This window comes from Mustela erminea, chromosome 9 (assembly GCF_009829155.1).
Source record: "Mustela erminea isolate mMusErm1 chromosome 9, mMusErm1.Pri, whole genome shotgun sequence".
NCBI classification, from domain to species: Eukaryota; Metazoa; Chordata; class Mammalia; order Carnivora; family Mustelidae; genus Mustela; species Mustela erminea.
Window position 1 is genome coordinate 10,913,525 of NC_045622.1, and position 27,829 is coordinate 10,941,353.

The 27,829-nt window shown below is 40.5% G+C and overlaps 1 protein-coding gene and 1 long non-coding RNA gene across 3 annotated transcripts; both read left to right on the forward strand.

Annotated features, from left to right (window-relative positions):
• Positions 1-2,163: 2,163 nt before the first annotated feature.
• On the forward strand, positions 2,164-13,224 carry LOC116598653. Of its 2 annotated transcripts, XR_004289128.1 has the most exons (4): positions 2,164-2,267; positions 3,875-4,412; positions 12,297-12,373; positions 12,617-13,224. It is a non-coding gene; the product is annotated as an uncharacterized LOC116598653 (long non-coding RNA). The 2 variants fall into 2 exon arrangements; XR_004289127.1 differs by lacking the exon at positions 2,164-2,267 and having other exon boundaries at positions 3,620-4,412.
• A 3,079-nt stretch (positions 13,225-16,303) lies between these two features.
• On the forward strand, positions 16,304-26,386 carry REXO2 (RNA exonuclease 2). The gene is made up of 7 exons (XM_032357807.1): positions 16,304-16,529; positions 17,512-17,595; positions 20,635-20,712; positions 21,307-21,418; positions 22,762-22,870; positions 24,196-24,249; positions 25,934-26,386. The coding sequence occupies exons 1-7, from the start codon at positions 16,383-16,385 to the stop codon at positions 26,061-26,063; spliced, it is 714 nt and encodes a 237-aa protein (XP_032213698.1). The 5' UTR covers positions 16,304-16,382; the 3' UTR covers positions 26,064-26,386.
• Positions 26,387-27,829: the final 1,443 nt, after the last annotated feature.

The window sequence follows — 27,829 nt, forward strand, 5'->3', positions numbered from 1 at the left end:
GTGCGGGCTTGCTGGTGATGAATTCTTTTAGCTTTCATGTCCGAAGAAGTATTTTTCACCCTTGTTTCTGAAATATCTTTTTGTTGGGTACAGAACTCTAACTTGACAGGCTTTTTTTTTTTTTTTTTTTTTATTCCTTTCAGTACTTTAAAAATGTGGCTCCAATGTCGTCCTGCTTTTATTTTTTCCTGTAAGAAATATGCTGTCAGGTATATAATGTGTCATTTTTCTCTGACTGGCTTTGAGCAATTGGATGAAAAATGTGTCTTAATACAGTTTTTTTTTTTTCATGTCCCTTTTGCTTGGAGTTCATTGAGCTTCATGAATCTGCAGGTTTATAGTTTTCATCAAAATTGGAAACATTTTGGCCATTATTAGAAAAAATGTTTTGTCCTCACTTTCCTCTTGGGAAACTCCAGCTACAGTTATATGAGACCGTTTGATGTGATCCCATAGCTCATGGATACACTGTTTATTTTTTAAATCATTTTTCCTCTGTTTCGTTTTGGACAGTTGTATTACTAGGTCTTCAAGTTTCCTTGTCTTTTTTTTCCCTGCAGTGTCTAGTCAGCAATTACTTCCAATAGAATCTTCATCTTAGACATTGTAGTTTTTCTCTCTGCAAGTTTGATTGACATCACTTCTGATTGCTCCTCATTTTTTCTTCAGCTCTAGTGAGGTACAATTGACAAAACTGTAAGCTATTTAAAGTATACAACATGATTCACTGTGCTTGTGAGAGGGTTCTCACCCCCCAACCCTGCCCCGAGTTAATTAACAGATGACTTGGACTATTTTTTATATCTTCACTATCTTTACTTAAATTTTCTTTTTTTTTAAAGATTTTATTGATTTGACAGAGAGAAAGAGATCACAAGTAGGCAGAGAGGGAGAAGCAGGCTCCCTGCTGAGCAGAGAGCCCTATGTGGGGCTCAATTCCAGGACCTTGAGATCGGAACCTGAGCTGAACACAGAGGCTCAACCCGCTGAGCCACCCAGACGCCCCCCCCCAACCCCGACTATCTTCATTTAAATTTTCAACAAATGGAATAAAGTTACAGTGATTTTTAATGTTCTTGCCTGCTAATTCTAATATTTTCGTCAGTTCTCAGTTGGTCTCTGTTGGTTCACTGTCATTATTAGGTGTACTTTCCTGCTTCTTTGCATGCCTTGTCATTTTGATTGATTGCTAGGCCATATGAATTTTACCTTATTGGATACTTGATAGTTTGTACTTCTGTAAATATTCTTGAGCTTTGTTCTGGGACACACATATGTTACTTGTAAACCATTGGATCCAGGACATGATTAAAGATTTGTTAGGCAGAATTTGAGAACTAGTTAGGATTAACTAACCCCATTACGGAGGCAAAAGTCTTGAATACTGTAACAGGTGGCTCATGAATTACCAAGACTTTCAGTCTGACTAGTGGGAACAGATACTGTTCCTGGTCCTATGTCAGTGCTGAGTAGTATCCCTCTGATTCTTGGGAGCACTTCTTTTCTCCACCTTAGATCATTTCTTCAAACCTATATGCCGCTCATTACTCTCATGGATACTGGAAGAAACTTGCGGATCTCAGAGAGTTCTCTCCTGGGCAACTTAACCTTCTTCAGTCCTGTGTCCTGGACGTTCTAGCTGGCTTGATTTCCCTAGATTCTCAGTTTTAGCTCCTCACCCACAAGTTTGCCAGACTCTGCCTCCCCTGCCTCAACCACACGGCAGCCTGGAAATCTCGAGGCAGCAAGCTGAGGCAACCGTAAAGCTCACCTCATTTGTCTCCTGCTTCTCGGGATCCCTGCCCTTTCTGCCTGGTGTCCATTGTCTTGTTTTGTGCTTTTTTTAATGTGTATCAGTTGTTTCGGGCAGGAGGGTAAATCCAGTCCTTGTTACTCCTCTTGACTGGAGGTTGAAGGTGATTCCTGGGTTTTGACATGTAATGTACTCACCATCCTTCCTTTAAAGGGTCTGTATTTTTATGTTTGATTTTTCTAAGTTGAGTTATTTTATATCTTTTTTTATTTCTAAGTGACTGTTTTTTCTTCTACTGTGACTTGTAGTTTTATAGCCTATGGACAGAGAATGTGGCCAAGGTGATGTAAACTTGGAGAGATACAAACCAGATGACTGGCTGGATGATCACAGGCTTTCTCTAGGTTTCCTGGCCGTCAGCTACCTGTGCTGACCCATGGCCTGCACACCTGCTCCGGGACTGCCTGGGAGAACCTGGAGCCACACCTATCCTTCTCGCCTGGCCCTCCTGCCTGTGAGTTCCATCCTGCACTGTGTGATGCCTGCAGGGTGTTTGCCTAAAGGTTTCTTTTCCCAATTTTTATAATGGTTCCATCCACATTTAAAAAACATTTATTTTCTCTGTTTCAAAATTACGTCCTTACAAAATTATCTCTTAGAGGGCAAGATTTGTAAGTCAAAAATGTCAGAATGAGGAGTCATTTTAAAAAAATGAAAATGTGTGCATTTTAATTTAATACACATAAATATCCATTCATTTGCCAATCTTTTGATGTGGGGCCAAGTCCTTTCCCTTACATCTAGCTACACCAGTTGGAGTTTAGTTGGCCTTTCTTGTATAAATCACTGCCAGACTGCATTGCCTATAATTTCCATTTTGGGTTTCTTTATAGTGAAATGCAAATGTAGAGAAACTTGTGAAGGATTCAAGTTTTCTAGGATTCATATCTTTTTTTTTATAGTCATATTGCTTACATTTAATCTGACAGCAAGTTCTTAGAATGATTTATCTTTACTGAATATTTGCAGAGCATTCAACTAGTTTTCCAGAAATTATTATTTTTCAAATTCGCATTCATATTTCACATTCACATTCTTATTCGCTTGCTTACATAATATTTAAGTTAAAAACTTGGATTAATGAGAACTAGCATACGCAGGTTTGGAACCACTTACCTGGTGAGACCAGGAGCTGGTGAACTAGAGGAGGGTTTGACCAGCACCTAGCCGCAGTGTTTCAAGGACAAAGGCATTTATTACAGAAAGAATAGCGAACGTCAGTTAATCCAACAAATCAGTTATGTGGCATTCAGGTAGTTAAATGTGCTAATATGGTAGATAAGTTCTATTATGTTTTAAGTTCTATATGTTTTTCTCTTCTTGATCTCTTAGTTCTGAAAGAGATGATTTTGATTTATCCTTTTCTTTGAGTAATAAATACATCTTGCAGTTAGTGTATATCCCAAAGCTCTGCTGGACGCAAAAAAACACATGACGCTCCTTCCATGTGTCCTGTGGTGGGTTATCAATGGAAATATCCTTGACCCAACTACTAACTTTGGTCTCTATTCTGTTTTATATTGCTGTTTCACACACTATTTTTGTTATTGTTAATATTGGCCTGATTTATCTTTGTCTATTTGTTTATTTTTAAAACCGTTATGTTGCTTGATTTTAGGAATACCTCTTATAGGAAGGTATATTTTAATTTATTGCTGCTTTACTTCCTTGCACATGTAGGCTTTTAGGGTTGATCACCTTTTCTTTGTTTTGTTTTGTTTTTCTCCTTTCTTCTAGGGCAGCATTTAATCACCCTGGGAGCAGACTGGAATCACTTTTCAAAAATCAGCGTAATGCCTAAACTTTACCCCAGAATCTCAGGGGAGGACAATGGTATCAGTATTTTTTAAAAGAGTCTGGTATGCAGTCAGGATCAAAAACCCCAGCGTCATACTGTTTCTGTTCCTATAGTGTATTCCTTTAAATTCTCATCCATCATACTAAAGTTAATAGTTTTTTATCAGACAGACTGAAACAGTTGTAGCAGTCAAGGTAGAATGAGAGTGAGAACATATAAGGGACTTATTATGGGGATTTAACCTTACGTAGTTGTGATTGCAGGTGAAAAAATCTGCTGCCCTACATCTGGTGTATGGCCTGAAGTCATGATAAGTTCGCCAGATCCACAGCTGGGAAGAAAAGCTGAACAAGAACAGGAGCAGGGACAAACCGGAAACTGCTAGAAAACAAACCGAGAGCTTGCATCTGTCTCTCATCACTCGGCCTTGGATGACTCCGACGATGCCTGCAGGTGTAACCGGCACTCCTGGCTACAGAACTGCACGGATCATTGGCTCAGGACTGGAGGACATGTGGCAGGACCTGGAGGAGCCACAGGCTGGTTGCTGCCCCTCACCAGCAGGAGAGCCCGGGGCTCAGCAACATGCATGAGGTACCACAGTGCTTGGCACCCCTGCTGATCTGCCGTGAAAAAACCGTGACCACTGCTTCCCTCGTGAGGTCCAGATCTGAAGGGCATTTCTGTTGTGGTCAAGATTGCCTTGTGATCTGAACACTAACTACCTGGAGTTGGGCCAAATGTCACACTCCAGGGCTTACCCCGGTAGATGCTGCCCTCACTTCAGACACCAGCTGCAAGGTCAGTGGTTCTTAGGCCACCCACACTTCTGACCAATTGGCTACAAATTCAGGGGTTCCCACTACTCCCTCGGGTTTGATAATTCACTAGAATGACTCACAGAACTCAGCTAAGAGCTCTATTTGTGACCACATTTAATTACAGCAAAAGGATACAACTCCAGTGAGACAAAAGAGGAGACGCACAGGGTGAGGTCTGGGAGGGTCTCAAATGCAAGGCTTCTGTGTCCTCTTCCCCGTGGAGTCAGGATGCCTCACCCACCTGGCACATCAGTGTGTGTTCCCAGGCAGGAAGCTTATCCAAGCTTTGTGTCCAGAGTTTTTACTGGGGTTTCATTATAGAGATATGATTGATTGAACCTTAGCCATGAGATTGAACTCTCCCAGGAGTTTGGACGGCTATCAAGTGGCTCAAAGCCTCAACTCTAATCACGTGGCTGATCTTCCCAGCACAGCCAGCCCCAATCCTGAAACGATCTAGGATATCTAAGAATCTCAAAGACACTCCTCTCACCTGGGAAATTCCAAGGATTTAGAGAGGGAGCAGGAACAAAGGCCAGTCAAAACCTTTACTATAGAACACCAACTGTAAATGGAAGTAGGTGGGGAAGGGGACGGGCTGGAAGTCTGGGGACCAAAGTTCCAGCTTAGCTAAGCTGACGCAGTGCGAAACCAGCCCAGCGGTATTATGTCTGACACCCTTGCTCCACCAAGAAAATCCCTTCAGCATGTCTCACTCTCCTTGCCGCTCCTCTCCCACAAGCACACAGCCCCCCTTCAATGCTTTATCACAATTACTGGGATTTTAGTTTCAGATTGCCATTAATATTTAAACATTTTATCTCCTTGGGGTACCAGAGTGGTTCAGTTGGTTAGTAAGCATATGACTCTAGATTTTGGCTCAGGACATGATCTCAGGGTCATGAGCTAGAGCCCCATGTTGGGCTCCATGCTGAGTTGGCAGCGTGCGTGAGATTCTCTCTCTCTCCCTCTCCTAACCCCTAACCTCTAACCCTAATCCCTAACCCTAACACACCCTAAAGCTCTGTGTTAAAAAAAACAAAAACCAGAAAACAAAACAGTCATTTGGCTGGGTCTCAACAGGAGTTTCTCTTCTCTGCTTCACCTCACTCAGTGGCCCAGCTTGTGGCTGGCTGGCTGGTCCCTTGTTAAGATGGATTACTCAGGTGACTGTCAAGTAGATTCTGGCTCGCTCAGAGGTGGGAGTACAGGCATTTTCTAATCAGCCCAGGAAGTTACTTCCGCTGTATTCTTCTGGTCAAACAAGTCACAGTGGTCCACCCCAGTTCATGGAGAGGGGACACAGAGTCCAATGATCAATGAGAGGAGTTTTAAGAGAATGTGGGACAGGAGCTATGGTTATGACCATTCTTCCAGGACCTAGATTCTGCAGACAGCACAGCTAAAAACAATTCCTGTTGTTTTCTTCTAGCAATTTCATTTTTAATTGTTCCCACTTAAATGCTTAATCCATTTAGATTTTATTTTGGTGTAAATTTTGAAGTCAGGAGCCAATTTAATTTTTTTCTCCAGATAACTTCCTAGTTGCTAACAAAATTTTTTATCAATCCATCTTTCTTCACTTGCGTGAGGTGGTGTCTAAATCTGCCCCCCCTTTGTATTGTCTATATCTGAGCTTTGTAATTTATAAATGTCTGTCTATTCCTGCCCCAGAACCTAATTATTCCAGGAGTAGTTTCTCTCTCACCCACCCCATTGGTCGTCTTTTTCAAGAAATTCTTGCATGCTTATTTTTCTATGTGAATTTTTCTGTGTCAATTTAGCCTGTCCACTTTTCAACCAGTCTGTTGGTATTTCCATCAAAATAGTGGTTATTAATTCAAATCACTTTTATCATTAATGAAATTGGGGGCTTTGGCTGCTTTATATCAGCCAATTCCATTTTCTCATGAATCATTAATAATCTTTGGCTATTTTTCTGCTAGGGTTTTGATTCTTATTCATCTGTGAAAGCTCTTTGTATTTGGAGATATCAGACTTTGTTTGAAATGTTTCTTGTAAAAATTTTCCCCAGTTAAGGAGTCCTCCCCTATCTTTGGTTTTGCTTTTTGTGCTTTGAGTTACCCATTGTCAGTCAGCTGTGTTCAGAAAGCAGATGCTCCTCCAATGATAGTTTGTCAGTGGTAGCCTCATTCTATGCCTACTCATTCCCCTCCCTTCTTCTCGGCACTAGATCGCTTATCATTTTACATCATCACAAGAAGGGTGAATATAGTTACAATACGATATTTTGAGAGGGAGAGAGACCACCACATGCACATAACCTTTATTACAGTATATATTGTTATTATAGTTCTCTTTTATTAATGTTGTTAATCTCTTACTGTGCCTAATTTATAAATTAAACTATCATAGGTATGTATGTATGTATAAGAAAAAACATGGGGGGTGCATCCACTGGGGGTCTTGGAACTATCTTGCAGATAAGGGGGACTGCTGTAGTTTCTTTTGGTTCTGATTTTTTTTTTTTTTAAGTATTGAGATAAATAGTAAATGCCTATGTGTGCGCATGTGTAAGCAGGGGATGAAAGCTATCTTTTCTTGGGTGATTTCTTCTGCTACTTTGAGATTTATGCATTCTTTCCCAATCCCAAAATAAATTAGTCATATATTTTCAGGATTTTTTATGACCTTGTGTTTATATTTAAGTGTTTAATCCATTTAAAATTTATTTCAGTGTATTGTGTGAAGCTCTGATCGAAACAGTTTTTTTGCCAGTCTATTTCTCCCAAAAGTATTCAACAAATACCTTTATTTAACTGTTTTTTTCAGAATTCAAAACATAATCAAGAAAATGTTATTTTTTCAGGTTGAAAGAAAAATCCCAATTGTGATTTTGACTGTAACTGTATGAAGCCTATAGACTTAACAGGTGTACAGGCCTGATTGTGAAAATGACTCATTGCTAGAGTATAAATACACCAAGTCACAGATTTGAGGTCCTCTAGTTTCTATTTTACGATGGGCCTCCTCCCAAATTTTGTGATGTGTAAATTTTAAATTAAAAATTTTAATTCCTATTCATAAAGAAATAATTTCTATTAAAAATTTTTATTGAGAGGGCGCCTGGGTGGCTCAGTGGGTTAAGCCGCTGCCTTCGGCTCAGGTCATGATCTCAGGGTCCTGGGATCGAGTCCCGCATCGGGTTCTCTGCTCCGCGGGGAACCTGCTTCCTCCTCTCTCTCTCTCTGCCTGCCTCTCTGCCTACTTGTGATCTCTCTGTGTCAAATGAATAAATAAAATCTTAAAAAAAAAATTTATTGAGATAAAATATACAAAATTTGGCATTTTAACCATCTTAAATTGTATAGTTCAGTGGCATTTAGTACATTCACACTGTGCAACCATCACTCTGTATTTCCAAAGTTTTCTTGTCACCCCCAAACATACCCAGTACCCGTTACATAGTAACTTCCCGTTCTACTGCTCTTCTCACCCCCAACATTTCAGCCCACAGACTTTCTGCCTCAATGAATTTACCTTTTCTAGATAGATAGATATATATCTTATATGGGTGAAAGCATGAATTATTTGACCTTCTGTGTCTGGCTTATTTCATTTATCGTAATGAAAAGAGTAATTGTAGGAGGTGGTTACTATTGCTATTTTATGAATGAAGGATAAGAGATTTAGACGGTTTCCATTACTAGCCCAAGGTCACACAGGTAGCATCAGAATTTGAATGTAGGTCTTTCTGACTCCCAGACTCACACTCCTGAATACCCTAGTACCACATGTTACCCCCATTCACCTGCTCTCCCAAGATGAAGTGTTTTGCTTGGGAAACAACTGTAGAGATGGGGCAAAAAAAGTGAAAATAATTTATTAGATTTTTTTTATGTCTGTAAAATTTTTTTAAAAGATTTTATTTATTTATTTGACAGAGAGAAAGATCACAAATAGGCAGAGAGGCAGGGAGAGAAAGAGGGGAAAGCAGGCTCCCCGCTGAGCAGAGAGCCCAACATGGGGCTCCATCCCAGGACCCTGAGATCATGACTTGAGCCGAAGGCAGAGGTTTAACCCACTGAGCCACCCAGGTGCCCCATGTCTGTAAATTTTTAGATCCACACCTTTTCCTCTCAACATGGAATTCAAAGGCTACTTTGAGGTCAGTGCAGAATCAGAAGATAGGAAGCGGATGTCTTCCTATTTGAATAGTTATGATTAGTCATCCAAGTGTTCTCTAAAGTGAGATACATATTTCTTACTGCTTTTTACAGGAAGCAAAATAGAGGCAATAAATTCCAAGAATGAAGTAATACTAAGGAGTTTGTAGAGTTTGCCTTTAAAGCAAGGCTTTTACGTTGGGCTATATCAGTGATAAGTTTTGTGAAATAAAATGAAGATATATACAATGAGATGAAAAAGAAACAGATCATTAAAATTTCGGTTGTGGCACAGGATGACTAAAATTCAAAGGTAAACGATAAGCTCTGAAGAGGGTCTGATTTCATGAACATACTTCTGATGTGTTAGTTTACTCTTAGTCTATTTGCAGTTAATGACAATTTAAAAAATATGGAAAGGTAATTATGAGATTTTCCCAACAATTACTTTGCTTCGTATTTTGTTGTTGGTGTTGCAAGATTTTTCCCCTTTCAGAATTACATTCTGAGTGCTCTTTTGCTCATTTAAAATTTAATGCAAGTGTTTGAAGGTGGCACTTAATTTACTGTGTAGAAATAGAATTTCTGCTGTCAGCACTTACATTTGGAATATTATGTCAGGACAATACAATTATTTTAAAAAACAGCGTTCATTCAAAGGAGAAGATTTCATTTGCGCAAGTTATCATTCTAAGGCTTATCCCAGCAGCTGTGCTTCCGTGATTTGTTCTCCCAGAATCTTTTGCAGATGCCTTTTCTCAATTTCATTCTTCTCTACCTGTTTCCCTTTATTTCTTGAGCTATTCTTATCAGTGGCATTGCAATTCTTACTTTTAACAAGCTTGTTTACCCCGTGCAGCTTCTCTTCATTTTCTCCAAAGTGCCAAGAAAGAACCTTTATTACTCACTTTGTCAACATGCAATTCTCAGATTTATTTCTCAAGCTGCTGCAAAATTTTGTTTTTCTTTTAAAGACTTTTGTTCATTTATTTATTTGAGAGAGAGAGAGTGTGTGTGTATGTGAGTGGAAAGGGAGTGGGGAGAAAAGGGAAGGGAGAGGGACAAGCAGACTCCATACTCCGTGTGGGGCTCAATCCCATAACCCCAAGATCACAACCTGAGCCAAAACCAAGAGTCGGACGCCCAACCGACTGAGCCACCCTGAATTTTAGGTTCTAATCACCAAATACAATGACATCTTTCTGAGCTCATCCTGAGTTTGATACCAACGACTTCAAACCTTCATCCAAATTTTTTTCCTCCTTTAGTTTCTGTATTTGCTCCCTTTTCTTGAAGCTTTTCCTCTTCCTACCACTTTGACCAATAGTTATCTTTCCGATTTCCTTTCTTCACTCACCACTTAAATATAGGCAGTCTCCAAAGCATGTTCTGTAGGGGGTAGGAATTGTGTTAGGTTATCAAAAACAGAGGCTCAAAATAGTCCTTCACAAAGTAGGGAGCTTTCTTTCATCTCAGCCAATTTTCTAGCTCATATGGAAGCTCCCCTAAGTCACCGTGCATAGAGAGACCAAAATCACTCCTATCTTTCTGCTTGAGCATCCTCACCACTAGTTCTGTGCTCAAGATGGTATCATGGTGCTGGATAGATACTAAGGCTTTAGCCACTGTGCCAAAATTCCAGGCACCAGGAAGGGTAAGAGAACACTTACCAGTTAAATCAATTCCTTTCAAGAAAACTTTCGGAAATCCAATAATATCATTGGCTAGAACTTAGTCATATGACCACAGCCAGCCATTGGGGTGACAAAGGATCTTGCCTAAAACTCAGAAATATATCATGCATGAAGAAAGAGGGGTATTTGGTAGGTAATGATCACTCTCTGCCGCAGTCTGCTTTCTCAGATGCTGGCTGCGTGATCAGAAATATTTGGTATTTATAAATGGTGAGTGGGGTGGGTCTATTAATAATAGTGACTATTAATAGGTGCTACTACTAATATCACCTAGTACATGCCAGGTATTGTGCTTCCTTAATGCAAAGTATCTGAAGCTCTTACAATAATTCTTTAAATGCTGTTGCATTCTCGGTATTTTGAAGATGAGGAAAGTGAGGCTCAGAGAGATTTGAGTCAACTTGTTTAAGGAGATATAGGTAGAAAGGAGCTGAGATAGTCTTTGAATTCAGCTAGTTTGTCTCTAGAGCCTTTTTTTTTTTAATACATGGCCCATATTGAATATTCATGCACATATTCTTTTGTCCAATGATTATTTAGACTGCTCTCGCCTGGTGTCATAATTTCCAGTAGCATTTTCATTGGACTATTTAGAATTATAGAATTGTCTAAACTCGTTTGCAGTGCCAATTACTAGTTGGTTCAAGGTTGTTATCAAGATACCCACAGATCACCAGGATGCTTGGTACCACAACGGAGGTGGTTAGATCTGAACAGGCTGTGGCTGCCGGTGACAGGAAGGGCTCACAGGTAGTTCTCTGGGGCCTCCACCTGAGCAACACAGGACCTCAGCTCTGCAAAGCCTCCTGCGCAAGGACTTCTAAACAAGCCCACCCCCTAGGACACTGCTTTTGGACGGGGTTGCCCTTATCTAATTTCCTGTTCCAAATCTTGAAATGTTACTCCATGTTTTCATGGAGAAATCAGAGAGGCCAAGTGTAGGAGGCCAGGACTGTTATGGCGGCGGCACCCTCCTCCACATGGAAGGTAAGTATGAGGAGTGAGAAGAACTAGCCCCCCTCATTCCCCATCTCTGCCCCTGCCTCACTTCAGTTTTGTCTTTTTTATTTTGTTGTGCTAGTGGAGAACTCAAGCAATATTGTGTGATACCATTATCATATGGGCTTTTTATTGAAAAGGCTGTTTTAGAACACCTGCGGCCTCTCTGTTCTCCAGCAACCTTAGACACACATCCAGTGGGGACTGAGCCAGGAGACAGATCTACTACATGCCAGTTGCTGTGCTGTCAGAACTGCCCTCGCCCTCCTTCTGACTTAGCTTCTATGCTGCACTGTGCGCTTTGTTTCTGGCTGCTCCTTCCTTTAGCTGATTTCTCTCTTCTTACTCCTTATTCTTCCAAGAAATTGGCTTCTCGTGGGCTTGCTTCACCATTTTGTTCAATATTTGCCAACATGTATAAATCCAGCTGCAAATCTTCTTTATGCGTGAACTGGGTTTAAAAATTAGGTGTGCAAAAAAGTCAAGTTCTTAAGGTTGGCCTGAGCCTGTACCTGTATTTTTTTTAGCCAACTTGTGATCTTCTTCTCTCCCACTGCTCCCTTTATCCTATGTACATGACTTCCAAGTTCATGTTTCCATCTGTACTCTCTTCCCAGCTGCCTGCTGGACCTCTGTGTAGTTGTCCCTCTTGAAGTGTGACTCCAACCTTCCCCAAACTGACCTCTTACCTGTTCTCCTTGGATTTGTTCTCTCCATTGGGTTTCTCTCTTAAAGATTCATCATTCTAGTTGCTTAGGTTCAAGATATTCTTTCTATCTGGGATAGGCTTACCATAATATCTGCTGTGAAAGTTACCTTTTTTAAGGATCTAATTCAATTTCCATCCTCCTGTATCTCTTCAGACAAAATGAATCCCTTTCCCCTATATTCCCACAACACTCTCTAATCATTTAAAGCATTGACACAACTTTATTTAATTTATATCTTTTGATTTGCTTACAGAAATAAATTAAATGAGCAGATATTATGCAATGTATTAAACATTTTATATGTTTTTGTTTAATCATACAACCCATTTTACAGATGGAAAAATTAAAGCTGTTTCCTTATCTGCAAAGAAAGAACTCTAAACCAAAAATGAACCATCTTATTCTTAGATGGTAAGCCCATCAATATCTTAAATACCTACAGGGTCTCATATAATAAATATTCCTAAGTGATTTTTTTACTTTGATATTCTAGCACAGTGTTTGACACACTCTGAAGAGTCAGTGTTTGTTAAACCTGAATTGAGATAAAATGCAATTGAAATTTTGTGACAGGCTTTACAGAGTGTCCATTTTGTACAAGATGCATTTTGAAGATTATGTTTGGTTTCTATTTTTACCACTTTTTTTTCACAGTGATAAAGGGAAAAGGCAAAAGATTTATCATCCTTTATCCCCCAGACCACTAGATGGAAGTAAATAGCAGTTATCAGTACTTATCAGCAGTAAACCTGACGTCAACATTTCTCAAGACTAAGTTCCACAAAGCAGTTGAAAGGAAGAGATATTACCAACAACTGGTAAGTATTCATGAGGTACCTACTGCCTATTTAAAAATGTTTTATGAATTCTAGGACAGAAATAGTTTCATTACTTTAGAGACTATTGACTAGTACTACTACCATTATTATATGGCTCTGTGTGACTCCTATGAAAGTACAAAAATAAATGTGTTTGGAAATTAAAGTCTAGTTTAGTAGGATGGAGATAAAGCATATCAGGTTAAGTTCACTAGAGCACAATTTTAACAGTGTTAGTTTTATGAACTTGCTGTCATGATCAACAGGAGGAACCAGGGCCTCTCCTAAGAGGGAGTAGTAGTAAAGGGCATTTTAAAAGGTAGCATTTGGAATGGTTCTAAAGAGGAACCAGGGAGAGTGGGGATCACCTCTGGATTGATTATCATAGTAATCTTTGCCTAGGAAGTGAGAGAGCAAAGCAGGTCTGGGGAAGTTATGGTAAGAAAGCGCAATTAAAAAATATAATAATAATAATAATATATAATATTTATTATATATTATTATATATTATTATTATTATTGTTGTTGTTATTGTTATTATTAAAAACCATGTCAGTGCACAACAGCCAAAGGGTGGAAGCAACCCAAATGTTCATCCACTGATGACTGGATAAACAAGATGCCATGTGCCATGTATATATAATGAAATATTAGCCTTTAAAAGGAAGATAATTCTGGTGCATGTTATAACATGGATGAAATCTGAGGGCATTGTGCTAAGTGAAATAGTCAGGCACAAAAGGACAAATATTAGATGATTCCACTTGTATGAGATACTTAGTGTAGTCAAATTCAGAGAGACAGAAAGTAGAGTGGTGTTTGCCAAGGGCTGGGTGAATGGGTTGGGTGGGTGGGAATGGGAAGTCCGTGTTAAATGGACGTGTATTTTCAGTTCAGGAAGATGAGAAAATTCTGGAGATGGGTGGCAGTGATGGGTGCACAACAGTGTGAATGTACTTCATGTCACTGAACTGCCCGCTTAAAAATGGCTAAAGTGGGTTGGGGGGGGTGCCTGGGTGGCTGAGTAGTTAAACATCAGCCTTCAGCTCAAGTCATGATCCCAGGGTCCTGGGATGGAACCCCACATTGGGCTTCCTGCTCAGTGGGAAGTTTGTTTCTCCCTCTCCCACTCCCCCACTTGTGTTCCCTCTTTAGCTGTTTCTCTCTGTCAAATAAATAAAATCTTTTAAAAAATGGTTAAGATAGGAAAATTTATCATAATTAAGACAATAAGATTATATTTTACCACAATTAAGAAGATAAAATTTTAAAAACGTGTAAAAAAGAATTAGTGATCTCTCAATTAGGGGAGTGTGTGGCCTTGGCCATGTTCTGTTAGAAACATTGTCATTGATTCTGTTAGAAACATCATAGTCTGACTACCCACAGTGTTGAGAAGCTGACTCAGAGCCCTGTTTATTTAGAAACAAAAAAGTCAAGATAAATGTGGAATGCTGTGTCTGAAAACCTTTTATCTGAAGCTCTGCCCCTGGGTTGACAATTGAGGCAGCTTTTCTGTGTCAGTGACTCACAAGGCTCAGATTCTTTAAGAGGAGGTGTTCTATTCTCACTAAAATGACTTCCAATAGCAAAGTTTGTCACAGTCTATGCTATTAGAGAACAAGATTTCTTAGCACTTTAACCTTGTTGTTAATTAACAAAAGCAGTTTTTATAGGATCTGAACAGAATTGAAAAAGCAAAGTCTCTGAGCAGAGTGGTGTGGAATAGACAAAGAAATGATTGAGCCCACCATCGCATGAGACTGCTTGCAGATTCTAACGTTCCACGTTCTTGTGTCTGTCCGCATTTACATGGTTGGGATTTGTGAATGTGGTGCATACATTCCTCTGCTTTGGGACATTAAACTTTAAGATCACCAATGTAGTGATATTACAACCAAAAACCAACAACTGTGAAGTCTCCTTACATTATAGCACCATTCACCTAAAATGTGTCTGTATCATTATAAAGTAGTTAATTCGAAAACCAAAGTTGCAAAAATGTCCACACAAAATGTTTACACAGTATTTTAAAATTAAGGTCATAAGTTTTCATGATATAAGTTCTTAAATCTAAATAGTATTTTCTAATTTGTAATTTCTAATAAAACTGAACAGTGTTTCAGTAGTAACTTTGAAAACAAAAGTTGTTAAAAAGCTCAACTGATAAAAGTTTCTGTATTTCAGCTGATTCTACTTTGTATGAACCAAGTTAAAAACTAAGGGAGACAAGAAGAAATGTAGACTACTTCTTATAAAGTAGGCTACAATGAATCAAAAGCAATAGCAAAACAATGTGACTCATCAGGCAATGCAGTTATATACACATTTGTGCACAGTAAAAGTCTTTGTAAGTATGCAATCTGTGCACACAATTTCAAGACCCTTCAAAGAGCTTCTGTGTGCCCTGGCAGGTGGTGGGTTGGGTACACCAAAGGAGTTAAAGTTGACATCCGGTATACTACGCTGTCCTTACAGCTCTGATTAGGCAACAAGTTTCTCTGTCACAAAACCAGCTCACCAGGTACGAATTACTACGCAATGGACCACAAGCTCTGTAATTAGTGGCAATAGGGCTTTCAAATATATATATATAGAAGGTATAATTCCAGGCTGAAGCCAATGTTTGTGACAAAGTTGCACTCTGCACACGACTTTGCTACTGAATAGCCAAGATTGAAAGAGATTGATGCAATTTGACAGTACCGGGTCGACAGGTTCTGTTGACGGCGGTCCCTACTCCTGGAAATGATGGAAACTATAGCTACGTCGGAGATTACCCATACTTCGATCAAAACCACAGCAGATTACAGAGCAGGCATAGCTGTTTTTAGTTCATTTTAATTTGCGGCATAGATTCGTTATAAAAGGACAAGATTTAAACTTTGAGGACTCGTAAGGGTTAAGCAGGAAGTCGTCACCGTTGACACCCCACAGCTGAGCTGAAACAAACCCCCTCCCTCCATAATAAAGAGCAACTGTTCGCCCGCGAACAAAGTCTTCTTGAACACCTAGTGTGTGCTAAGAGTGTCTCACACGAAATCTCAAGGATTTCTAAAGGATTTCACGATAGCCAAACCGGCCTTCTGGCCGAGAAAGAAGCACACCGCACTGCTGCCTTACGTCAAGGAGAAAAATACATGCCAGGTGGGGAGTGGAGGGGCAGGTAAGTTTAAAAAAAAAAAAGGGGGGGGCAAACAGAGGAAAGATACATTTCGAAAAAAATTATGAATAAATAACCAGGTTTTTTTTGGCTAAAGTAAGAGACTTCTTTCTCAACTAGGCGGTTTGCAACTAATCCAAACTCAGGAAATAACTCTTGTGAGACGAATAAACTTAGTTCTGAAAAACATGCGCGTCCAGTAACATCCGAAAACACGTGGCGGGGGTGGGGAAATCGGTCGGAACACCCGGCGAGACTCCAACTCCCGTCGTCCCATTCGGCAGCTAAGCCGGATTGTTCAGGGCCAGCTGGCGCACTGGTTGCTGGGACTTGTGGTTTTCACTCCTGCGCCTCCCCGCGGGTTTGCGACGTTTAGCGACCATCGCGCCTGCGCCAGCGCCGGCTGAGAGGCTGGGGCCGTGGCGGCTCGTGCCGGGTGATGCTAGGCGGCTCCCTGGGCTCCAGGCTGTTGCGAGGTGTGGGTGGGAGTCGAGGGCAGTTCAGGTCGCGGGGTGTCCGCGAAGGTGGCGCAGCCATGGCGGCAGGGGAGAGCATGGCTCAGCGGATGGTTTGGGTAGACCTGGAGGTGAGTGCGGTCGGCGAGGGTGAGGGGAGACGAGTGAGGTTCCGCGCCTAGACGGGGGAGCTGAGCCTGTCCGCGGACAGCGGCGGGTCTCTGGGTTTCAGGTGTGGCAGGTGAGCGCCGACGGCTGTAGGCTGCGCGGGCAAGTCGGCAGGCTGGAGTCCTGTAGGCGCTGGGGATTGTGCTGGGCTGTGGGGTTTCTTTTCCAGAGGGAAGAGTCATCCATATGGCTCCCCAACCCCCTCTGCCCAAGCGTGACCCTCCCTAACGCTTTGGTCCTTCTGGGTTTAGGCTCGCTTGGGGGGGAGGGGCGGGGGGGTGGTTGGGACAGCGACTGTGCTAGACGCCAGACTCTCCTTCCGCAGTCTTACAGGACCCTAGGTTGTTAGCTGGACGGGACTCCGGACGTGACTCAGCCTTACCTCTCACTCCACAAACGAGAAAACTGAGGCCCCGAGAGAGGACTGAGCTCAATGAAGGTCATGCTATTAGGTTCCGTGATGGGGCTAGAACCCGGTTCTGATCCTTTTAGGTTTTCCATACTTAACGCTGCAGACTGCCCCCTCGGTTGGGCCTCAGTTTTCTTATACATGGAATGGGGGTATGAACAGTGCTTTATACGTTAGGTTGTAAGGAAGATCAAGAGGCGTAATTAATAGGAAAACTTTGTAAACTGCGGAGACGTAGTGATGTGAGTTGTATCTTACCAAATTGAATGCTGTCAGCACTCAATTTTGCTGACTTTGCATCTGTCCTACAGTAGAACTAGGGTGCCTGACATACAGCAGGCCCTTGGCAAATATTCACCGAATAAGTTACTCATGTTCAGTGTCTTGGGGGCTTGCCAGAGAAGCATTATTGTCTCTTTTATCCAGGCTATGGGATAGAAATGGAATATGCTTGAGGGAATTACTGTCACATAAAAATTGGGTAAAATAGACCAGAAAGATGATTTTGTGTGTTACCTATTTATTTTTGATTGCAGATGACAGGATTGGACATTGAGAAGGACCAGATTATTGAGATGGCCTGTCTGATAACTGACTCTGATCTCAACATTTTGGCTGAAGTAGGTGATACCACGTAATACAGTCATACTCTTTAGAGCATATTAGAAATCTAAATCATTTTTCAAACTGAGGTCCATATAGGTTAAGTTCCAAAGGAATATGCTAGGTCATGGTAGGGTTGGTTCTGGAACCAAAGTAGTCTGTCTCACAGTCTAGTTATTTTTCAGTTATCCATGCCAAAAATTACAGAAGCATACGTGCCCTTGTTTATGGAGCCCTTACTGTGTGCCTCGCACAATTCTAAGTGCTTTACGTGTATCTACTTTTAGTCCTTACAACAACTATGAGGTAGGTAGTTGCACACATAGAGGAGGACATTTTGGCTCAGACATACTGGGTAATTTGCCCAAGGCCACCTGGCTTGTTACTGGGGAAGTCAGAAATTTAACCCACCTGGTTTGAGTGAAGTACTTCTAGCCAATAAGAGAACCAGCTATTGTCTCTTCAGGATTAGTGACTCAGGCCAAAGTTAATCTCTCTATCACCACCTTAATTTTTTTTTTTTTTAAAGATTTTATTTGTTTATTTGACAGAGAGAGACAGGTCACAAGTAGGCAGAGAGGCAGGCAGAGAGAGAGAGGGAGAAGCAGGCTTCCCGCCAAGGAGAGAGCCCGATGTGGGGCTCGATCCCAGGACTCTGGGATCATGACCTGGGCCGAAGGCAGAGGCTTCACTGAGCCACCCAGGCGCCCCTGTCACCACCTTAATTTTAACTCTACTCTCTGTATGCCCAATTTCTGTCTTCTCAATTAGGGTATGTGCTTGTCTAGATCTGTTTTAAGATTTTAGAATTCTGTTGATGCAGAATCAGAATACTCTCTTGTTGATATATTGGGCATGATTAAGGTTTTAACATGCTGCTTTTAGCTGAAATATTAAAGCAACACACCTGTTGCCTTTCGGCCACTTATGAAGCATTTGAGAAGTGTGTGAGGGCATCTGATTGGTAGAGGGTGAAAGCCCTAGTCTGGAATTGGTCCCTGGTCTCATACTGTTAGCCGTTTCAGAGGCTATAAGAAATTCTAGAATAGGAACACGGTAGGGATGTTTGTGGAAAAGGTGGTCCTATTAAAATCAGTTCCCAGAGAGCAGGAGTGATGTGCTACTGTCATTGGTAGGTTTCATTAATGCGCAGTAAGACTTCTACTTAGTAGAAGTAGGTAAGGGATGGGAGGAGGCATTTATAGATGATTTGTGACTTTTGTGGAGTACCGCTGGATACGTCAGCTGGAGGAGAGTCCTGAGACTTTGTGTTTCTCGTCATAACAACTAGCTCTTTTTTTTAAATTTTTTTTAAACATTATATAAATAAACCTCTATGTTTTAGCTTTGGTTGTTTTTTCCGTGTCACTTGGAATTTAGTGCGGATGAATAGCGAAGTGTCTTTATTTTGTGAGCCCTACGTACCCTTGGCTGAAGAAGAGTTTTTCCTTTAGACTGTTGATATAATGTGAAATACTGACAGTTTAATGGACCAGTTAGTTAATATGTACCCTGGAGGAAATTTGGGTCTGTATTCACACAGCTGCAGATGAGTGTGGCATTTGTGAATAGACCCAGTCAGATGAGGATAAGAATGTTAAAAGAAAAAAAAAAAAAAAGGCACTCTTAAGTGTCCTTTCTGTGGAAAATATGTTTTATTCTTGTGTATGAGTCTGAGGAAGATGTTTTATACTGGTAGAAAAGCAAATATCCTACCCTGAACATTTTTCTGTAGGTAGCTTCGTGTGCCAAACTGGGACCTAAAATAAATTAGATGGCCTTAGATTAATAGTTTGCTTTTTCCACAGTGAATTCTGGAACACTGAAAAGAAATTAAAAAAATAAATAAATAAAAATAGTTTGCTTTTTTCATCATGGTTTGTTAAAATTTTTTTTTTAAACAGGATGAGGTTTTTTTGGTTTTTTAAAAAAAATGTGTAATCAGAACAAATTTTTTGCGTCTTAGAGATTGCCTTTACTGGTTTTTCTTATTTGGCTAAAGCTCCTTGTTAGTTTTTAGATGTCCAGTAGTTAAATTCTAGCCATTCCTCTCAGTGATTGCGAACTATTTTTATTACTTAGTAGCAATAATACCTTGGATTCATAGAATACTTTTCTTCCAAGAATTCAAAGAACTTTGATATCTATAATTTCTTTTATCCTATGTTAAACATTCCACTGAGGGAAAGGAGCAGTCTGTTATCGCCATCGTTCAGGAGATACTATGCCCACGATGACTTGACAGCTGGGACTCATCTGAGACACTTAGTGTTCTGTTAAATGGAGCAGAGAATTTGACAGCCACATGTTACTTTTTCTTGTTTTCCTCAAGTGTTACCAGTTACCTTTTTAACCTTTTGATATAAAAATATTGTTAAAATTAAACCGTATAACTTTATCCAACATGTATGTGTAGTAAGCTGTTTTTTGCCCTGTTCTGCTGCTGCATCCTACTCCCCAAAGTTTGTATATTTTCTTGGTATTTTGCATGCATATATAAAAGTGTGTGTGTGTTTTTTTAAACACATGTACACAAGATCACATGCACATATATACTGTCCTGCAATTTGTTTTTTTCACTTGGCAATATAGACACTTTCCAAAATGAACTCATAATTAGAGGTTGGCAAGCTCTTGGTTAAAAAAAGACTGAATAGTAAATATTTTAGGCTTGGAGTGCTACATACCTGTCACATGTTAGTTTTATAACTCTTGACAAATGTAAAAATCGTTCTTAGCTTGCTGGTAATAGAGAGGGGAAAAAAAGCCAAAGACTCCGGCTATAGATTGCTGACCCTTGACAGACAACCAATGTTCTCTATTAATAGGCATTTCACTTTTCAGAGGTAGGTGTGTGCGTGTGTGCACATGCATTCCTCTTTGCTGTTGCAAACAGCACTAGAATGAATAAGAATCACTTACAGAGATAACAAAGGGCCATCATCTCTTTCTCCTGCTATCTGTGTATTGAATCCTGACAGCAGCATAAACTTTAACACAGAAACCACGGTTATCCCTGTCAATTCTGGATGACTAATGGCTTTTCCTATCCACAGGGTCCTAACCTGATTATAAAACAGCCAGATGAGTTACTGGACAGCATGTCAGATTGGTGTAAGGAACATCATGGGAAGGTAACATTACCAAATAACAGGAGTGCTGCTTTGGGGATCAGTAACAAGCGTGTTGCTCCCACATCTGAATCCTATACCATTGTTGGATGGGATTTTAAAAAGGGTTAGAGGAAGATTGCTTGGCGAGCCTGGGAGACTGCTTGCTTGTTTACCTGTCATCTTTGGAACCTCTCGAGATCATCTTCTGAATGTTCTCTTTTTTCCTCTCCTGCACTCAGTCTATCGCGAACGCATTACGGATTGTCAAGTATTGCTCAAATCAGGCTTTTGGATAAGGTTAGACATCAACTTTCAGAAAAGGGGGAATGCTGCTCTCCTGTTAATAGTGGTTTCTTCCCAGAGCTTGGACTTTGAGCACCATCTTTTTCTGACTGTGTGGAAATGCTATTAACAATCAGGAACATAGCGTATTTGACCTGGATTCTTTAAGAAAAAAAATCAGTGCAAAGATGGCAGTTTCAGTTGAACTTGAGCTTTATAAATGGTCCATGTATGGTTATATTTGCCCATTTTAGCAGTGAAGTTTCATTTCTGGATGCCTTTGAAAACTGACTTGATGTGTTTCTGGTGGGGGCTGGGGATTCTCTCTTGCAGTCTGGTCTAACCAAGGCAGTGAAGGAGAGTACAATGACATTGCAGCAGGCAGAGTATGAATTTCTGTCCTTTGTACGACAGCAGACTCCTCCGGGGCTCTGTCCACTTGCAGGTAAAATCCAATCCTATGTATACCTTGTAGATAGTGTTCCATTGTAGTGGTTCAAGAGACTGCAGTTCCAGAAAGATCAACTAAGACCATCATGCCTTCCACTTGCCCTCACTTGGATTATACATCTTAATTTTGCGTTCAAGTTTCCTTGTGTAATTTATAACAGGAGTATTGGGAAACTGCCCTGAAACCCGACATGGGATCTGGGGTACATAGACTCACTCAATGAAATTTTCCTTTATATTTTTATTATGGAAAAAATTCACATGTACAGGAAAGTTGGATTTGGTAATGGTTTAACCTTGCGCCATATTTGTTTTACTTGTCTGTTTTTTTTTGTCGGACATTTAAAAGTAAATTGTAGACATTTTGACACCTCATTTCTAAGTACTTCATTGTGTATTTCTTAAGAATAAGGACATTTTCTCATGTAGCCACAGTATCATTATCACATTTAAGGTAATTAAAAATAATTCACTAATACCGTTTGACATCTAGTCCACGTGCCAAATGTCTACTTGTTTTTGAACCAGTACTCCGTCAAGTCCCATCCATTTCATTTGGTTATTTTGTCTCTTGAGTCTCAATCTAAAATGTCCACCTGTTTTTTTTTTTTTCCCTTCTTTTCTTTCCTGTTTGACAGTGACTGCTTAAACTGGGCCAGTTCTACTAGGATTTTGAAAGTACAGCCATTGTCAGAGAAAAGTTAATGGTCTCTGGAGGTGTATTTGCATTTGTATATGTAAACTGATACAATAACTTACACTTTTCTTAAATTTCATTTTAAAAGTTTTGACTTTAAGTACTAGAGTATATGTTGTATGTGTATTTTCCCTCTAGCTAGTTTGGCTGCTGTTTATTTTAAAGTAGTTATTTAAAATTTAGTGTTTTTAATATAAATTACTGTATGGAAACATGAATATGGATACAGTTTGTTAAAATTGGAATGTGAATAAAGTTTTATTTACTTAATGTGGTTAAGTCTTTAGTGTTAATAGTGTGGCTTTCATGACACTGGGAGAAAATGTGCACATCTGGTATGATCTGAAAAAGTAACAAATGGATTTGTGCATTATTTTAAGTATGTGGAATTTATCCTTTTTGTCCATTGAGGCTATTTATAAAATTATTATGAGCTAGACTGAGTAAATACTCAGAAGTCTGTATTTGTAGCCTAATCAAATGCACTCAAACCTGATTTAGAAATTCCGAGATGTTTTTAGAAATTGTTTGAATTTAAAAAAAAAAAAAATCCCCTCCATTTCAGTACCAGTTAATAATTTTGATATCCTGTTGTATACTGCTAGAAATACACAGATGCGGTATGCTTCGTGTCTTTCTAGGAAATTCAGTTCATGCAGATAAGAAGTTTCTTGACAAATACATGCCCCAGTTCATGAAACATCTTCATTATAGAATAATTGATGTGAGCACTGTTAAAGAACTGTGCAGGTAAGGGCTATATTTAGGATCCATTAAATTGCCTCATTTAGCATGTTTTAATTGAGAATTTGTGGAAAGTAATTGAATAGAATGCTAGAACTGAGGGTGCCAAGTGGGTGTGTAACTTCCTCCCTTTCTAACTTGGACAGGTCCTTAGTTGATTCTGGACTGGTGAGAAATGGGGAAAACAATGTCGAAAATCTTATGTATAAATTTCATTAGTTCACAAAATTTATTGAACACCATTCTGTGCTAGGCATTGGCCTATGCGCTGGGAACGTAACAAATGAAAAGCCTTGAAATAGCCTAGAACTGGTGCTGCACATACACTGTGTGATGACTTCTGTAATGGAAATGTGCATACTGACTGTTGGGGGCACCGGGGGGAAGGAGCCCCGAGATGTTGGAGTAAGGAATGAGAAGCCGGGGAAAGCTCCACATAGGAAGTTTAAGTTGAGATTGGAAGAGGAGTTGGATGTTTTCCTGGCATTTAAATGAGGCGGGAGGATTCCAGAGAACGGGCCGAAGTATGAAGAAAGGAGGGCTCAGGGAGATAGGGGGGATTACAAATGGTCCATCAGTGCCAAAGTGCCAGGCATGCGGCTTGGAAAAGGTGGGAAGTAAGACCAAATTGTGAAGGGCTTGTATGGCGGGCTGAGATGGTTAACATGAGAGCCGGTTTCCCTTAAAGTGTAAGTAGAAGAATCCGTGATACGATTAGGTCATTCTGATCATAAGGTGGCAGAAAAGAGGGCGATAAGAAGGGACACTTTTGCCTTGTCTTGGAGACAGAAGAATGAGCTAGGGACGTGGTGTTTGGGTGGCAGAGAAGGGTGTGGAGAATGTCACATCTTGAGATGTCACTTGGCACGGTATGCCGTGTTCGAATGGGGGAGTGAGGGAAAGGAAGAGCTCTAAGCATTCTGCAGTTCCTGGTTTCCGCAGTTAGGCAGAGGATGGTATTGTTCAAAGATAAAGGGGAAAATAGGAACAAAAGCAGATGGGGTGGGTGGGAGAAGGGAGGTCTTGAGGATAAGTGTAGGTTTACATGTGTTCATTAGAAGTGTCTGATGGATTCGTAGGTGGAGATGCAGGTGGTTGGCCATCCGTGACAAGGTAGGAGAGGGCTGGAGTGGAGTGAATTTAGGAATCGTGGATGAGCATGAGCTTGCTTACCGGGAAGAGCTAGGGTGAAGACACAGTCCCAGGCAAGGAGGCTTCTGGAGTCACAACCCAAAATGCCTTTTTCAGTGTTAATAAATGACTTGAAGGAGGTAATTATCCAGTATATTTGAGACAGTTTCCTTTGAGAGTTCCATTTTTGCTGTGTATAGACGCTGGTATCCAGAAGAATATGAATTTGCACCAAAGAAGGCTGCTTCTCACAGGTAAGTTTGGGTCCTTCTAAGCGCTTGGCAATCTGACATACACAGAACCCTCCAGTTCCTGACTGCTTAAAATAGTGTCTGTCCTCCACTGTTTTTTTCTTGGGGGAACAAGTAAAAGCCAGCTAGCATAAAGTTAACTTTCTTTTGCTATGATTATTAGAAATTCTGGTCAGGATTCTGATATTCCATTCTGAGATATGTAGCATCTTATGTCTTCACTCCAGTTTTAACACTAAAAGATAGCTTAGTTTGTAGGTGTGTTGAAGCAGTCTTTAATCTTTCTAGTAATGAGCAGTATTAATATTCTTCCCAGCAAGGATATGAATACTTGTAGCCACTTAAAATTAGAATACTTTGTCAACAGTTGGGTTAACATAGTTAGCCTAACTTTGGCACTTTTGAGTGTTTCAGATCCTTTCTATTAAGTCTGCAGACTTAGCCACAGGTACACAAGAAATTTGAAGATTTTGTTTATCTAGTGTCCTGTACTGGCTCTTTTACTTTAAAAAAAAGTGTTTTTTTGTTTTGTTTTGTTTTGTTTTTTTAATTTTGTCATCTTTCAGGAGGAACGTAAGACTTAATTGGGGATTTACTGCTGGCTTCTAAGGGCAGCATTTAGTGCATCCGTTTACTGAGTGCCTACGTGCACAGTCTAGGCAAACAGAGACTGAGTCCCTGCTATAAAGAACCCGGCCTGCTAGTGTTTCTTTGTGGGGTCGGGGGAGGGGAATTGCATGGACCCCAGTGCAGGAATGCAGGTTTCGAATACCTCATCTGAAACAATTAGGGTTTGATGCCTTTTGGATTTCGGCATTTTTCAATCTTTAGAAAGGTCACAGTGTATCTATGGTATTTACCATTCTGTAACATGCCTTACAAGTTCTGTAAACGCATCCCATGATCAACCACATGGATGTTTCTGCTGCGGAACATAAGGATAGAGGCCCTTGACTTCTCATTCAGAGCTTACTGATGGACCTGCACACGGTTCTCATAATCTAGCTTACCTGATTTCTCAGACTCGACAGATGAGAGAGCATGTTAGAGAAGAGTGTGTTGTAGCTGATGGTAGCACACATCTCCCTCAGAGTGGAGGCACAACCTCCGTGTTGGCCAGGTACTGGCTGATGATTGATGCTTATTATGACTGAGTCACGAGTCACGTTTGAGCAGGTCAGTGTATTTTGTACAGGGATGTCATTAAATCTTGCACAGTGTTCCCCAAACTCTGTTCCAAGAGCTGTTAATGATTATTCCACACCCACACACGTGGTTGATTACATTTTAGACACACTGTGTGTGTAGTAGATCCTCCCCGTGGACACTCACAGCCCACATTAGCACAGTGTAAATGCTTTGCACAGAAGTTCAGAAAAGGAGTGCTGGACCTAGTTTTTCCCGAACTCACTTGAACCTAGAATTCTTTTTTCCATGGAACCCTTCACCATCTTATAGGACAGTCTAGGAGACTTTATCATCTGATATATTTTAGGGAAAAAAATTTTTTTAATACAGTTTTTTCTTTTTTTTAACAAAGCACTTACATTTGCTTGATTGAAACGTTCCTCTTCTAGACTGTGTCAGCAGCATTTACAGTAGTACCTGTTGTTACTCCTAAGTTACGTTGTCGATGGCTTCCTTCCTCCGTGGGCATTTCACTTCAGTGTGATGTGTTTGCTTGTAGGGCGCTCGATGACATTAGTGAAAGCATCAAAGAACTTCAGTTTTACCGAAATAACATCTTCAAGAAGAAAACAGATGAAAAGAAGAGGAAAATTATAGAAAACGGGGAAAATGAGAAGACTGTGAGTTGATGGCAGGGCTCATGCTGTCAGCGCATAGTTCTTGGGAAGCAGCTGCTGGTGGTTGCGTTTGGTTTTGTTTTTTGTTCCCGCTGATTGCTTGGCACAGCACCTTCTTTCAGTTAACTTGCGTCTCCAGATTATTCAAGCAGACAGCACCTGAAATACCATTTTTCTCCTAACATTCTGTTTTCATTTATGATACAGCAGCTCCTCTGTAAGTACCAGGTCATGTCCATCCCTCGGTACATATCTGCATTTGCTTTTAGACCATTTCTTTTGTTTAAAATAATAATAATAATATAATAATAAAGCTAGTTCTATTGAAATGCAAACGTTTTTGTTCCATCTATTCTTTAGTAGTTTGAAATGGTGGCTTTTTTCTCAGCGGTACGGTTGATGTTGAAATTCTCATGATGACACAGGGATGGGTTAACTCTTCGTATGTTAAACAGCCGGTGAACTTGTTCTGTTCTGCTCCATAAGTCAAGCACAGAATAACTGAAGCAAACTTGGGCTCATTGTTGTGGTTATCGAACTGGCAGAGCTCCGGAATGGCTACTTCTCACGTCCGTCATCAGAGAGGGATTCTGTAAGTAAGAAGGTTTATTAAAGAGATACTCTGTCTTACGCTGTCATGTGCTAGTTTTATAAAACATTGGCTGCCCCAGGTGTAATGCTCTGTAAGTATCTGAGAAAGGTTTTCAGTCTATCTTAACTCCTAATTTGTGTACTTTACAGCACAGTGTTAAGGTGAATCCTTAGCCAGAATCCCTTGTCTGTAGAACACAACTCACTCTGACATATGTCTTCTTAAGGCAAGAAATCAGGATTGGGAAGGCCCATAGGTGGCTTCTGCCTATCCTAGAGAACCACTGGATCTCAAATTGCATTCCGCAGCCTGTTCCGGCCATTATGTGGACATAGTGGTGTGATCCCAATGCGTGAGAGTTACAGATCAGGAATCATTAGCCTGTGGATCAGGATTAGCATAATTTTATGTACTAAGTTTTTTTTAGCTTTGCAACAACCGTGTGAGTGGAGAAAGACTTGAACTTTTTCCAGATGAGTCAATCAAGGCTCAAATTTATAAGTATAGTTAGGTATAAGCTGAGAAAACGTTAGTCTGCTGACTTCTGACTGTTCTTTCTGCTGCCTGGAGTAGAATGGGTTTAGCTCATGTGCCAGCTTCAGTGGTTTGGAAGACAGGACTGTATCCCAGTTGAGGATAGTGCTCTTGAATCAAGCTCTGGGTTCAGATTTGAGCTCTGAGACCTACTGAGTGGCTCTGCCAAGTTCACTTTTCTAAGCCTCAAGTTTCTTACTTATAAGATGAGAATGATGGTATCTGACTTAAAGAATGACGTTAGAATGAAATGCTTCCCATATAGTTCTGAGCTCAGGGCTTGGTACATGGTGAGCACCTTGATGTGCTGTGAGAGTGGACTCGTTTCGTCCAGGATCCCTGGGAAATGGTGCCTTGCTCGATCAGCTCTGGTGGCTGGGGCATTATTTTTATTTATTTATTTTTTATTTTTTCAGTGTAACAGTATTCATTATTTTTGCATCACACCCAGTGCTCCATGCAATCTGTGCCCTCTCTAATACCTAGCACCTGGATCCTCCAACCTCCCACTCCCTGCCCCTTCAAAACCCTCAGATTGTTTTTCAGAGTCCATAGTCTATCATGGTTCACCTCCCCTTCCAATTTCCCTCAACTCCCTTCTCCTGTCCATCTCCCTTGTCCTCCATGCTATTTGTTATGCTCCGCAAATAAG

Bases quoted from the DNA above. Each gene is read 5' to 3' on its own strand.
- REXO2 (XM_032357807.1), top strand. From the start codon at position 16,383: ATGCTAGGCGGCTCCCTGGGCTCCAGGCTGTTGCGAGGTGTGGGTGGG. The intron at 20,713-21,306 runs GTAACATTACCA...TCTCTCTTGCAG, and splicing joins GTAAGGAACATCATGGGAAG to TCTGGTCTAACCAAGGCAGT. The intron at 21,419-22,761 runs GTAAAATCCAAT...GTGTCTTTCTAG, and splicing joins GGGGCTCTGTCCACTTGCAG to GAAATTCAGTTCATGCAGAT.